Here is a 15,549-nt window from a genome sequence, read left to right as displayed (position 1 = left end):
AGTATGTTTTCAGCAGCAGCATCTGAGTTAGCTATGCCTAAGAGAAAAGGCTTGCTTCTTATGCCTATTGGTTTGGATGCCACAGAGCAACAGCTCAAGCAAAAGGCAGTTGTACTTGTGCACGGGAAAGCCCTAATCGGTGTGTCATGCAATCATAGTTGGAAGGGACCACGAGGGTCATCTAGTCCAACCCCCTGCAATACAGGAAATCTTTGGCCCGACGTGGTGCTCAAACCCACAACCCTGAGATTAAGAGTCTCATGCTCTACCTACTGAGCTATTTTATCATCATATCCTATGCCACATGGGGTGTGTCCCAAACCTTGGGAGCAATGGTGTGTGCAGGCAGTGAGAAAATTCTGCTCACAGCTCATTGGATCCAAGCCAATATGTTCATGCGGTAAAAAATGGAAAACGCCAAAGATTACTTCTTGCATGGTTCTGGCTTTTAGGCTGGAAAAGCATTATTTTTTTAAAAATAAAAGATAGAGCTTTGAGGACTTGACTTCATCCAACAGCTGGCCTCAATCAAGGCATTTCAGTTTTCAGCCTAGACACAGCCAACATGGTGTTCTCCAGATATTGCTGGAATATAACTCCTGCCAGCCCCAGCTTGTATGGCCAATGTTGTTGGCCATCTCGAAGGCACCACGTTGGTTACCAATGATCTAACCCAATGGCCGGAGGTAGTGAAGGAGAGCATTTTACAGTCTAAGGCAGGGGTCAGCAAACTTTTTAGCAGGGGGCCAGTCCACTGTCCCTCAGACCTTGTGGGGGGCCGGACTATATTTTGAAAAAAGAAGAACGAATTCCTATGCCCCACAAATAACCCAGAGATGCGTTTTAGATAAAAGCACACATTCTACTCATGTAAAAACACCAGAAAGACCCCACAAATAACTCAGAGATGCATTTTAAATAAAATGCACTCATGTAAAAACACGCTGATTCCCAGACAGTCCATGGGCCGGATTTAGAAGGTGATTGGGCCAAATCTGGCTCCCGGGCCTTAGTTTGCCTACCCATGGTCTGAGGGTTTGCAAGGTAACTAGATCATTCTCTGCAGAAATAAACTTGTGGATCCTTATGAACATTACACTACACGTATACAAAAAAATAAAATAAATATCAGTCGCCTGTTATTTAAAGGCTGCACCAATTCCCCACAACTGTGCTCAGAGAGCTATGCCCTTGAATGACTCCAGAGTAAATTAAAGCCAGTCTAGCCTTTCTTATGTGGAAATAATTTCACCCTGACACTGTTTTACAAGGCAAATATAAAACAAAGTATTTCGGCGCAAAAGGCACATTTGACTCACTTGCGATATTTCATTATGGAGCTGTTCGTCACTTTGTTCAGATTCTGTGCAAAACAAGAGAAGTTTTGTTATTGTTCGTTTGTTCTGTGATGGTGATGATTCAATCAATGAGGTACCGTATTTTTCGCTCTATAGGACGCACTTTTTCCCCTCCAAAAATGAAGGGGAAATGTGTGTGCGTCCTATGGAGCGAATGCAGGCTTTCGCTGAAGCCTGGAGAGCGAGAGGGGTCGGTGCACACCGACCCCTCTTGCTCTCCAGGCTTCAGGAGAGCCCGACCGCCAGCCCCGCAAGCTGGGGGGACAGCGGGGAGGCACAGCGCGCCATCCCGCTGTCTCCCGACGTCCTTTGGAGGCTGGGTGCGGGGAGAAGCCTGCCTCTCCCCCCGCCAGCCCCGCAGGATCGGGGGACAGCGGGGAGGCGCAGCACGCCATCCTGCTGTCTCCCAACGTCCTTTGGAGGCTGGGTGCGGGGAGAAGCCTGCCTCTCCCCCCGCCAGCCCCGCAGGATCGGGGGACAGCGGGGAGGCGCAACGCGCCCAGGCTTAGCTTCAGCCGTGGGAGCCCGCCGCTGGGCTCCCACGGCTTGTGGAGAGCTGCATGTTCTGGGGGCTAGGGTCGGGTGAAGCTCGGGCTTCCTCCGTCCCAGCCCCGCACCTGGGGGGGGGAAAATAAATTTATTTTCCTTTATTCCCCCCCCCCAAAAAAATTAGGTGCGTCCTATGGGCCGGTGCGTCCTATAGTGCGAAAAATACAGTATATGAAAACTGCTAATTAAGTGGAGAAGCATTTGCCAACCGGAATCAAGTTTTCAGTTAAAAATGCATTCTGTCTAAAGCTGACACATTCACCTTTCTTAAAAAGTTTTATATCGCCTCCAGCAGATATCATCATCTCCTCAGGCCTTCTTTAATCAAAGACCAGGTTTCTTACATTTTTTTTCTTTAGTAGTTTTCACAATGTTTGTGGCTACATTATGCAAGAGGATTTTTTCAGAAAGCGACAGCAATTTTACTACTGTTTTCCAACATAGCCATGAACATATGTGAATTTACGGCAGTTTTACTATTTAAAATGTGCATGTTTTATCTCACAGCTTCATTGCACTGGTAAAATAAAGACTTGGGGCACTCTTCCTGTGTGGTTTCATCCAAAAACGTGGAAATATCCTTGGCTACATGCTTTTTAGCCTTCCGCTCCCACGGGAAATCACATGGAAGTGGAAAATAATTTAGATGAGAATGAAAAGTATATACTGTCATTAGGAAAGAATGTCACAGAGAAAAGAATTCTTGCAGCACAGTCTCCAAAGCAGTTTCTAAGATGTCTTTTCCTGAATACCATCTTAAGAGCCATGCTGAGACAGATGGGGAAGAATCGCTTGTTTTTCTTGCTTGAACAAGACACTGAGTTTAGGAAATGAAGTGTACAGTGGAACCTCGGGTTGCGGACATAATCTGAGACGGAGGCACGTCCGCAACCCGCAGCGTTCGCATCCTGAAGCGCCGCGTCTGCACCAGTGCGATTTGGGGCTTCTGCGCATGCACAAAGCACGATTTAGCGCTTCTGCGCATGCAGTGAAACCTGGAAAAACCCGTTCCGGTACTTCCAGATTTCCCGCGGTCCGCAACCCGAAAACACGTAACCTGAAGCGTTCGTAACACGAGGTATGACCGTATAGGAAAGACAACCGAAAACTTTACAAGTTCAAGAAAACTGTCAGGCAAAAGCTCTGTTTTGCATGGTTAACTGGAACAAGTTTGGGAACTGGGATTTGCAAAGCCATAGCTTTAAGGCATCTCAGTTAGTCCTACATAATCCTGGCTAGGCTGTAAGCCTCACACTGCCCCCCCCAAGTACTGCTGTGGGTGGTGACACAGAAACTTGTGATTATCTATAGCAGGGCTATACCTTTAAAACTAGCTAACTGGGGGGCCACCAGGTGGCGCATTGGAAGATGGCCGACAATAACATCTCTCCGACCCATACGAGGTAATTAAGAGGCTGCTATGGGAAGTATGCAGTCTTCCTACCCCCCCCCCAGGAGATGGGGGGGCTGCCTTGCCAGCGGTGTCCACAACGCACCCCCGGATTCGAGAGAAGGGGGTGCCGGTCACTTGGCTGAGCCCTCGATGAGGCCGGCTCTTCCTGACGCCGATTCCAATCAGCGTGTGCTGGTTCGCTTTAGCTCGGAATTATAATTGGAAACATACGATTGGAATGAAGCTAAAGCACATACATCAAGCAACATTCGGGAGATAAGTCTGCTGATTAATGGATCTCTGTGACCGGAGTGACGGACTAACCACAAGCAGGAATTCAAGAACTGTGTAGAGTGGATTATAGTTAAAGAGATGATTGCTAAACAACGAGAACGGAGGAAAATTTTATGACGCAGCATAAAATGGTGTCTCGCTAAGACAGGCTTGCCTGAGAAAGAAAGACAGGGGGAGGAGAATCAGGACCATTGGAATGAGAATGTTGGTTGGAATGTGATCTTATCCTGACAGAGCCCTCCTGATATACTTGGTAAGCCTGAGAAAATTAAAGGACAGACCGAAGATAATTTTTTTATGGAAGCGTGGAATGGCGGCAGTCCCTGAGCGATATGATCTTTGGAGAGTACAAAACCCACACAGAGGATGCCTGTCTCTAATCTGCTTGTGAAGATCATCAGAGTTCGCAAAGAAAGGAATATATGATAACAACAAGAAGATGAAGAAAGTAATAAAGGACTATCTGGATTGAACTGGATAGAACTGTTTAATTAAAGCAGCAATATAAGTGATGTTTGGACTTGTTCGGAGCTTGATGTATGGGTACCCCCAATAAAATTTAAAATTTGGCTGTATAATTTGGAACTAATGTGATTTGGATAATGTGATGTGATTGTCCTGTTAATAAAAATTATTTTAAAAAAACAACAAAAAAACTAGCTAACCACTGTGCTTGAGAACACTTTCGCATGTAGCCAGATAATGAATTTTAGCTATAGCCAAAAAGTTATTCCATTCCATTTACATATATACAGCTGGCCCTCCTTGACAACAAGGGAGAATGTAAAGCTAGTCCTTGATTCACAGGATGGTACTCTGTATGTGCACCTCAACTTTCATTCTGATGGATGACGCTGCTTTGAATTTTGCATCATCTTTCATTCTTATCCTTAACTATTCAAAAAGTTACCGGAGTACAAATGATCCTACAAATGGAATGCCAAAACAGTTAAGCTAAACGCAAGGGCTTGCTTCACTCAGACAAAAAGCAAGGGTGGAAATCCCGCTAAGATGGCTGAGAGCTGAACTGCTCCAGATTTTTTCCATAAATTCTCTCACTTCAAACACTCCCGTGATGAGACAATATAGTTGTCAGAGCACTGCTAGAATGGAAACACTGTGCGGTATCCAAAGAACATGTTCCTCTTGGGCAATGTAACTTTTATCTCCTGCATCCACCTATATCTGTTCCCAGGGTTCTTCCAAACCTCAAGAGCAGATTTGAGGAGGGCGTGCCGGGCGGAGGGTTTTGTTGCGCTAGTGAAAATCCTTGTACTGATGCAACGAGTTAGTTGGATACCACCCACTTGTCTCAATAAAGCACAAGGGTTTACAGTGCATGTACAAATAGGAAGCACTGCTATTCAACCAATTAAAAACACACTTGCTTTACTCCAAGTATTTGGCAGAACCTAATGTAGTTCTGCGGGACGCGGGTGGCGCTGTGGGTTAAAGCCTCAGTGCCTAGGACTTGCCGATCGTCAGGTCGGCGGTTCGAATCCCCGCGGCGGGGTGCGCTCCCGTTGCTCGGTCCCAGCGCCTGCCAACCTAGCAGTTCGAAAGCACCCCCGGGTGCAAGTAGATAAATAGGGACCGATTACTAGCGGGAAGGTAAACGGCGTTCCGTGTGCTGCGCTGGCTCGCCAGATGCAGCTTGTCACGCTGGCCACGTGACCCGGAAGTGTCTGCGGACAGTGCTGGCTCCTGGCCTCTAGAGTGAGATGAGCGCACAACCCTAGAGTCTGGCAAGACTGGCCCGTACGGGCAGGGGTACCTTTACCTTTACCTTTAATGTAGTTCTGCACCTAGCCAGATGTACATTAAATCCATCTTAAATACCAGGTGCCTTGGTAGCTGCAGGCAGGCAGAGAAGCAGCCAGGCACTTTATACCTGGAAGAGACTCTAAGAGTTGCCAGGAGCCTTCTCAGCAATCTTCCTGTCCAAGATCTTCCATCTCAACTACCATGTGACTACAGGCAGCCCTCCAAAGAGCACAAACCATATTTCAGGGTATCTAAGCAGCTACTTCCATTTATGTAACAACAACAACAACAACAACAATAATTTTTGAACTGTCTTCCAAACACATTTCAAAGAGATTTATAAAAACAGCTAAGAGAGTTTTAAAACCAGTAAAAAAACACAACTAAAGATGGGTTTAATAACAATACAAAATGTACACCTAAGCCAGGTATCTTTTCATACATCTGAATAAAGGCCTTTTAGCCCCTGGCTAAAAAATTGAGCATTTTCCATCTGTTGGGTTATATGGGTGTGAATAAGGAAAAAAGTGATGTTTGTGGGGATCAGGGGAGTGTTTGGGATATTAGTTTATCAGTGGAAGGATACATGAACTATAGAGGCAGGGAGCCTGTGGCCTCTTTTATGTGTTGATAGGCAGAGGGAGTTTCTTGGTTCTTTGGTTCTCTGTCTTGTAAATGTACTTTTCACCATCTTCCTTTATAGCGTCAGTCAATTATATTGTGATCTCTCTCTCTCCCACCACCTTTTCGTTTTATAAATCTGTCAAATCATCAGATCCATTACCTGAATAATCCACTATATGGGTTGGCACTCTCTCTGGGGTAACATCAGCTGGAATGGTGATTTCTTCTGCTCGTGGAGGAACCTGCATTTGCGAAAAAGGAGCATTCTTGAAACTAGCCCAAATGCCAAAGAAGACTTGATAAATACAATCAGAAACCTTTGAAGCAAACGGAAATTTAGCTAACATATTTCAGAACCTTAACACTTGCATGGTTTTACGGCCTCCATCAAGGAAATTCCAAGTCCTTGAATATTTTGGCAAAGCCAGGTTTTGAAATTGAGCACTTTGTAATGAATAGTCCAATATATTTTAAATTCATTTCATGGTTTCTACACATAAACTTCAGCTATGAATCAGTTTGAAGTATTTTGGCTATGTATCTCCCTGATCAATGAACATCAAGATAAACAGGATTGAGCTATGAAATCCCACTAAATATTTAGCATATTGGCTGTTTTTCTCATTAGTCTGGAATGAGCAACAGGATGGATCACAATAATGCTGTTCTCAGACCAGTCAGTGACTTTGCCAAGTATTTCACCATCTCTGTAAATTACCATGTAATTTATTATTTACAGAATTTATATACTGCCCTTCTTTTGAAGAAATCTCAGGGTGTTGTACAAGAAAATATCAGAACAAAAACACATTAAAACAACAAAGTATGATACTTTTTTTAAAAAAAAACCGAATTACATCAGCAACCCCCATCCATGATAGCAAAAACCAGTCAATAAAAGTCATCACTAAAAGCTGGGTAGTGAAAGTTCGGCAAATGCTTGGGTGAACTGGCGCTCATTCAGCCCAGCATGCTGACAGATTTTATCCTAATGGGAATTATACTAGTATCACCGTGCAGGCTGGTGAATGAAATCGATTGCCAAACCCAGCAGACAAACGATCAACTTGAAATGCATAAAACAGTAGCAGTGCACCCTAATGGCATAAAGTCCTTTGCATTTTATTTTGTTTTGTGTTTGCAAACATCCTTCCGACAGCTACTGATCTTTATTAAAACATATTTTAATACCTATGTTAGAGTTTTAGGTGTTTGCAGAGGAGAGAGAAGAAAAGCAGAGTTGGGTCTGGGTATCTGACTGACTAACAGAGCTTGTGGAAGCTGACATTTTTGCCCCATCCTCAGAGCTTCCCAAACAACCTTCCCCTTGTGACTGGCTGCAGTACAGGGGGAAGATGGCTAAAAAAGGAGGCAGAGGCTGTTCACATCATCATCCGTGAGTGGAACTGAAGGTGTCTCTGCCTCATTTTCTGCCGCCTGCCCCTTACCTGTTCAGTCTTCCATGCCAACTCCCCCCTCATCAACAAGGTTCATCTGCCCCTTGGGGGAAATGTCAGCTTCTGCCACAACTGCGTTGTGTGGGCAGATCTCCAGATTCAATCCTTCAGATTCCATAAAAACAATACAGTGGTACCTCGGGTTAAGTACTTAATTCGTTCTGGAGGTCTGTTCTTAACCTGAAACTGTTCTTAACCTGAAGCACCACTTTAGGCAATAGGGCCTCCTGCTGCTGCTGCTGCGCCGCCGGAGCACAATTTCTGTTCTCATCCTGAAGCAAAGTTCTTAACCTGAAGCACTATTTCTGGGTTAGCGGAGTCTGTAACCTGAAGCGTATGTAACCTGAAGCGTATGTAACCTGAAGCGTATGTAACCCGAGGTATCACTGTAACTGCATAATGCATTGTTTGATTTTATGATTTTTCTACTTCTTTTATGGGACTTAAAAAAACACAACCTTTTCCTAATGGAATTGTTGATTATCATGCAAACTGTTCATGAAACTGCAACACACCCAGAGGACGCTGTTGCTCAGGAAATATATAGATACCTAAAACAAATACATCTTACCTCTTCGGGAAATTCTTCACTGACAAGAGACATAATAAGTGAGGTCTTCCCAACTCTGGCTGTGAAATTTGAACACACACAAATTAGCAGAGGGTTTCCATAACCACACATCTTATTTTGGCAGAAGGCCAGAGTGACATGAAGTTTTATTTGAACTGACCAGCAACAAATCTGTAGTGTGGACAAGCCCTGCTTGAAGAAAAGATTCTTCTTCTTTTTAAGTGACAGATACAAAAATAAAATGAACAAGGGGCATGGATGATTTCTAGGTGCCTTAGCACAATTCACATAAACAGAGCATCGCATGGGAAAGAAACATTCCTGCTTGAGTATAAAACAAACACTACTCTGTCAAGAACAAAACCCTCGCATTCCCTGAGTTCTGAGTTTAATTTAACAATTGACAAATTAGAGTTTGTCTTACTGAGTGACTATTTTGAAGTCTACTTGGCTTCAGGGATAGTGACCAGCCCTGTCTTCAGGTTGCCTGCTTCTACACTAGAGAACGGATTAAACGGCTTTTCAGCGAATGGCAAATTATTATATTTTGGTGCAAAGTTAAACTTTAACAATAAGCAGTACCAAATCTGAACAAATCCTGTGAGAAATACACCAGGGTAAGCATCCAGAATTTTGACTCTTTTTAGAACATGACAGTAAGGCAGATACTTGGAAAGCCCTTGAGATGTCACAATGCAGATTTCAAGGCAAAGACTTCCACACAACCAGGACAGGATGAGTCCCAGTTTCTGGACGTCTAATTGGGCTGTGGACAAAACTGGTTCTGCAGCATTTTGCACAAGCAGAGAAAGGGCAAAATGTGGTTTAGGTACAGAATTCAGCTTCCTCAACATCTCAGTCTTCATTTAATGAAATGGCGGGGGGGGGCAGGGGACAACGTTATTATAGTCTTTGCAGTTTCCAAAATAAGCTTGAAAGTATGTGGACACCACCTGACGAAGTCTCAGAAGGCAAAGGGGTTCTAAAATACGCTTTCCAGTGGTGGGGCTTCAATGCCCTGGATAGCTCATTCTTTCTCCAGCTAAAAGCAGAGGTATTAATTGAAAATTGAAAATTAAGAATCATGCTAACCAAGGCATTGTGCAGCTTGCATAATTTGCACAATCCAAACAAGTAACAGAATTCAGATTTCTTGGTGTATTACAGGCATACCTCATGTTGCGTTAGGTTCATGCTGCTTCTTTTCGGCTTGCGAGCATGGCAAACCCGGAAGTCTATACTTCCGGGTTTCGCCGCATGTGCAGAAGCGTTCTGTGCGCTTCGCGCATGCACAGAAGCACCGCTCTAGTTGCGGACTTTTCGGGGTGTGAACGGCACCCTGGAACGGATCGTGTTGGCAACTAGAGGTACCACTGTATTATTAGTTTTTGTTCTAAGTGTAGGAAAGACAGTGATAGCTAGAAGGCACAGACAACTCCATGGCCCATTTGATTTGACCTTTATACAGTGGTGCCTCGCAAGAAGAAATTAATTCGTTCCGCAAGTTTTTTCTTCTTGCGAGTTTTTCGTCTTGCGAAGCACGGTTTCCCATAGGAATGCATTGAAAATCAATCAATGCGTTCCTAGGGAAACCGCCTTCAGACCAGGTCCGGGGACAGTCTGTCCCCCGACCTCTTCTGAAGGCTGGGGGGGGGGCAAGGACTTCTCCGCTGTCCCGGGGCGATCTGAAAATGCTGGCGGGCGGCAGCGAAGGCTGCGCTGCCGCCCGCCAGCATTTTAAAAGCCCCCGGACAGCGGAGACTTCTCCGCTGTCCCGGGGCGATCTGAAAATGCTGGCGGGCGGCAGCGAACGCTGCGCTGCCGCCCGCCAGCATTTTAAAAGCCCCCGGACAGCGGAGAAGTCTCCGCTGTCCCGGGAAGGCAGGCGGGGGGAGCAAAGACTTTTGCCCCCCGCCGGCCTTCAGAAGAGGTCCAGGACCTCTTCTGAAGGCCGGCGGTGGGCCAAAGTCTTTGCTCCCCCCCCGCCTGCCTTCAAAAGCCATCGGGATAGCGGAGAAACGAGCTGCGCTTCTCCGCTATCCCGGGAAGGCAGGCGGGGGGGAGCAAAGACTTTTGCCCCCCGCCGGCCTTCAGAAGAGGTCCAGGACCTCTTCTGAAGGCCGGCGGTGGGCCAAATTCTTTGCTCCCCCCCCCGCCTGCCTTCAAAAGCCATCGGGATAGCAGAGAAACGCGCTGCGCTTCTCCGCTATCCCAGGAAGGCAGGCGGGGGGGAGCGAAGACTTTTGCCCCCCGCCGGCCTTCAGAAGAGGTCCAGGACCTCTTCTGAAGGCCGGCGGAGATTTCCCTATGGGCTTTCTTCTTGCGAAGCAAGCCCATAGGGAAATTCGTTTTGCAAAGCACCTCCAAAACGGAAAACTCTTTCGTCTTGCGAGTTTTTCGTTTTGCGAGGCGTTCGTCTTGCGGGGCACCACTGTATGATTTCTATAAAGGTACCCCTGTCCGAAGGCCAGTCGTGTCTGACTCTAGTGTTGTGCGCCCATCTCACTTAAGAGGCCGGGGACCAGCGCTGTCCGCAGACACTTCCGGGTCACGTGGCCAGCGTGACAAGCTGCATCTGGCGAGTCAGCGCAGCACCAGGAAACGCCGTTTACCTTCCCGCTAGTAAGGTTCCTATTTATCTACTTGCACCCGGGGGTGCTTTCGAACTGCTAGGTTGGCAGGCGCTGGGACTGAGCAACGGGAGCGCACCCAGCCGCGGGAATTCGAACTGCCGACCTGGCGATCGGCAAGTCCTAGGTGCTGAGGTTTTACCCACAGCGCCACCCGCGTCCCAATGATTTCTATACTTTTAACTTAATCTTAATTTTTAAGACAACAAATATTTGGAGCTTCCTAATACTTTTGGGTGGCACTGTGGGTTAAACCACAGAGCCTAGGGCTTGCTGATCGGAAGGTCGGCGGTTCGAATCCCCACAACGGGGTGAGCTCCCTTTGCTCGGTCCCTGCTCCTGCCAACCTAGAAGTTTGAAAGCACATGAAAGTGCAAGTAGATAAATAGGTACCACTCCGGCGGGAAGGTTAACAGCATTTCCGTGCGCTGCTCTGATTCGCCAGAAGCGGCTTAGTCCTGCTGGCCACATGACCCGGAAGCTGTACGCCGGCTCCCTCGGTCAATAAAATGAGATGAGCACTGCAACCCCAGAGTCATCCGCGACTGGACTTAATGGTCAGGGGTCCCTTTACCTTTAATACTTTCGGGAGTAATATCTTTGTACAGTATGGACTGTCTCCTCTAAAGAATCTTGTGCAATTCTTCTCTGTTACCAACATTTATCCTCTCTGTGTGATATTTGGCCAGAAGACTACAGCACGTGCCTCTCAGCTGATGCTGCCTTTCAAGTTTAAATAAAAGCTTCTTTCAGCAAAATCTTCACAATGAATTTTGGCATCAATTACATTATGTTTTGGGATTGGCTAGGATCACAGTATCAGGGATAGTTAGGTAGTTAATCATATCCTGACCCAAAGACCCGTTGAACCAAGTATTAGGTTACAAAAATCGCCACAAAATCAACTCAAAGTAATTCATAAACTTTTCAATATAGAATTATGAAAATCCAACAACACAGAGCTTTGCCTGAAACCTCCCATTCCAGCTGTCCTTACTGCTGGCAAATGCAGAGCTATGCCTTGGAGGCATCTTCTCCTCCATTGTTTCACAGCAGGGATGGGAAACCTGTGTTGGGCTCCATCAGCCCCACCCAGCAAGCCCACTAGTCAGGGATGATGGGAGTTGTAGTCCAACAATATTTGGAGGCTTACAAATTCCACATCCCTTCTTTAAAGGCATTACTCTGCCCCCATCCCTGGTCACACAGCTTTTTCCACCTCGGGTCTCCAATAAAGATCTGCCCTGCTGCTTCTTAACCATTTCTACCCCCCTTTCCTAAAATCTGATCCTCTCTCTCTTCAGGCGTGGGGAATGCCCCTGCTTCTCACACTACTGCCTAATCTGCTCTCCTTCCTTCAGCAACGTCAGTCTCCTTCAGAGCTACATCTTCTCAAATTTCTTTCAATTAAATTCCAAGACACCCATTAGGAACCAAACGTTAGATCCCCAGACAAGTACGGCAGCTAGTTTCTCAAGTATTTATTCAGTCAGGTCAGCACATTATTCTTATCAGAAACACTAAGAGGATGAGCAGATTTTGTGCCTGGAAATGTGCCATGTTTCTGGAACACATTTGATCTGATCCATGTTTTAATAAGGATGCTATAATAAAAAGGCTGCATTAATTTTTTTTTTAAAAAAGGTGAAGTAGCACAGAAAAATGGTAGACTATTGGGAAAAAGGAAAGCAGGTCAGCTTTAAATTTGCAAACGTGAACTATAATAGGTCAGGAATAGAGAGCTTTCTTCACAAATCAGTAGTTCCTTATTTCGAACAAGGAGCAACAGAGACTGTACATAACAAGCACTGTCAGAAACTCAGATACATGAGCTAAGGGCCAAATGGTTCCTTAAGCCAGGGTTACAGTTGCCAAAACGGAACACCTAGTTGCCATTTAGGGGCTAGATGCCTCGAAAGTTGCATTTTTCAGTATGGCTTTTTGGTTCCTGAAATTAATTCCGATTGTGCAGATAAAATATAACGGAGAGAATACTACATGATGTGTTGCTAGTGTGTGAAAACAGTCCAGATCCAAGGTTCCCCAGGCATGCATCCTCACTTGGTTGCAAAGTGGCAGATAGTCAGGTGTAAAATACGCCTGGCCTATTTTGAACGCTGGTAACAAGACTTGCAGAGATGCGGGTGGCGCTGTGGGTTAAACCACAGAGCCTAGGACTTGCCAATCAGAAGGTCAGCGATTTGAATCCCCGCGATGAGGTGAGCTCCCGTTGCTCGGTCCCTGCTCCTGCCAACCTAGCAGTTCGAAAGCACATCAAAGTGCAAGTAGATAAATAGGTACCGCTCCAGTGGGAAGGTAAACGGTGTTTCCATGCGCTGCTCTGGTTCGCCAGAAGCGGCTTAGTCATGCTGGCCACATGACCCGGAAGCTGTATGCCGGCTCCGTGGGACAGTAAAGCGAGATGAGCGCCACAACCCCAGAGTCGGCCACGACTGGACCTAATGGTCAGAGGTCCCTTTACCTTTAAAGAATACTTGCAGGATGAGGTCTTCAGCTAAACTTTTACTACTCCCTCTTTGGGCCCAACTCCCTTTATATTGGTAGCATTTACTGTTTCTAGAAATGCTATTTCAACAAAATCCAGCAACGTGCAAGTGTTAAGCAAATGCAGCATGTAGTCATAAAGCCTTGGTGCGAATTTTATGGAGTTCACCAACAATGCTATGCGTCACAGCTGCAGAAATAAACTCAGCCTCAACTATGGCTATTAGAGAATACTGGAAAAGTAGGAAAACCACCAGGATACAAAATAATATGTACACTTAGGCGAAGTGCACAAGAGTCTACCTGATGGGAGTTGGCCACAGAAGCCTCTGTTTTATGTAGAAAGCCTCTAGGCTCTCACACACAGACCCAAAAAGACCAAATTTAACCCCCTCCAGTCATGATCTGGCAAATGTGAAGGGCAGAAGGGTATAGAGTGAGATGTGCTTCAGTAGGGGAAAGAAGGCAACTGAATGGCTTCCCACCCAACCAAAAATGTTTTAGCTGTTCTGTTTAGGTGTTCAGGTGTTCAAGATGAATTACAAGCAGTACTTAACAAGACTTCTGCAATTCTAACTGTTGTCCCCCCCCCAATCATTTTTTTATACAAAACCTGTTGCTGCCGGGGGGGTGAATCTCTTGCTGTTTGTTTTCTCAAAAGCAGACTCATATAGGACATTATCCCCTGTGTAGAAAGTGCTTCTTTAGCCTTTATGCCGGATTTGGAGAGGGTTTAAGCGCTTGCAACATTAGGCAAACGCGGTTTGTCTATGTTGCATAATGCATCATTTTTTTATTTGGTTCAGAATGCTTCCCTGTGGTTTTGGGGAAATGAGGGAGAGGATGAAAGCAAAGCAAGGGATAATTGAGGCAATCCTCCTGTGCTGATATATGCCACCAGTTTTAATTCAGGTGATCTTTTATGGCTGTTACTTTGGGACACTTTTGTCTGATGCATGAAGAGCTCCAGTACTACTTCTTAAACCTGGACTCAGAATTTGCTTGTTTGATTCTATTTTAACTCTGGGGAAACAGCTTTATATATACCAATTAGTGTTACACCTCAGAGCTTTATGGCGGTGTGGTATTTAACCTACTTTTTGTGTTTTCATGTACGGCAGAAAAGCCTGCTTCATCATGCCACTTAAAATAGCATTCTGGAGTTTTCCTGCAAATTACTGAAGTTTAATGGCCATCTTGTCCTCCCTTCCCCCACCAAAACAAAGACTTTATCGCCAAAAAAGAAGTAAGAGAAGGTCCCTGAAATGAAAACATGGTGCAAGTCAGGGGGCCTGAACTCATTTGAGTATTCAGACAGAGGTTTCTCCTTATCACAGGTTACAGAGATGTGAGGCAAGCTTTGTTTGTTTTTTAAAGGTTTAGTATGAAAACAGGAATAAGTTCCTGAAAAACCATACGTGTTGTAGACAGACAGCACCACCCACGGCAACCCCACAACTGCTCCTATCTGTAATGCACTGCAGGTGAATACAGGGCCAATACTGGCTGAACACCATAGAAGTTATATGCTATGCAAGGGTCCAATGTGCTGAAAGTGCATATGATCCGTCCAGAGTGCTATCTGCAGAATTCTCACTTGTGACCTTACAGGATGAATGTGATAGAAAACTGCTACTATCTTAACAGAAGATTCAAAATGATTTTTAATGCATGGCACTTTTGCTCGGACCTCTAAAAAGGGTCACCCTACTGCTAGAAATAATCACACTATTCATTTTGTATTTGATAGCCAAAACTGTTACAGTAGGATGTTAAAACTCCTTACAATGGGGGAAAAAAGCTAAGAGTTGGGCAAGTTCCTCTTGATGTCAGTTTTGTTTAAATAATAGTAGTAATTTTTATTAATTATTATTATTATTATTATTATTATTATTATTTATACCCCACCCATCTGGCTGGGTTTCCCCAGCCACTCTGGGCGGCTCCCAACAGAATATTAAGAACACAATAAAGCATCAAACATTAAAAACTACCCATCTTTAACAGTTCATACATACTCCTACTTATTTCAATCCTAACGCAAAAAAAACCGGTGTCCCTGCAATTCTGGATTTGTAATATAGCTGAATACCTCAATTTCAGTAATAATCATCATAATTTTATTATTTTTACCCCTCCCATCTGACTGGGTTGCCCAAGCCACTCTGGACAGCTTCCAACAAATCTAAAACCATAATAAAACAACAAACATTAAAAACTTCTCTATCCAGGAAACAGTAATAGTGAAATAAAGAATTATTCGGCTTAATACCACACACAACCAGTAAATCTCAGTTCCTTTTCCATTTCAAAATCCCGTTGCCTTTAAACTAAGTAAGTTATCCCATAACTGTGTGCCATAAACACCAGGGATTGAATCCAATGGTGCCTTTAGGGGGTGGAA

At 45.1% G+C, this 15,549-nt stretch overlaps 1 protein-coding gene across 3 annotated transcripts in view; it reads right to left on the bottom strand.

The window, feature by feature from the left end:
* The window catches only part of RHOT1 (ras homolog family member T1), a 55,834-nt gene that overhangs the window by 36,952 nt on the left and 3,333 nt on the right, over window positions 1–15,549 (bottom strand). For all 3 annotated transcript variants that reach the window (XM_053375197.1, XM_053375195.1, XM_053375196.1), the window contains 3 exons: window positions 8,011–8,069; window positions 6,143–6,224; window positions 1,320–1,363 (listed from right to left, as the gene is read on the bottom strand). In XM_053375197.1, coding sequence (XP_053231172.1) covers window positions 1,320–1,363; window positions 6,143–6,224; window positions 8,011–8,069 — 185 coding nt within the window. Of the gene's footprint in view, window positions 1–1,319; window positions 1,364–6,142; window positions 6,225–8,010; window positions 8,070–15,549 lie in introns of those variants that run through there.

This window comes from Podarcis raffonei, chromosome 2, assembly GCF_027172205.1.
Source record: "Podarcis raffonei isolate rPodRaf1 chromosome 2, rPodRaf1.pri, whole genome shotgun sequence".
Lineage (NCBI taxonomy): Eukaryota > Metazoa > Chordata > Lepidosauria > Squamata > Lacertidae > Podarcis > Podarcis raffonei.
Note: the sequence above shows the minus strand (reverse complement) of the source record. Positions and strands in the feature narration are given on the sequence as shown.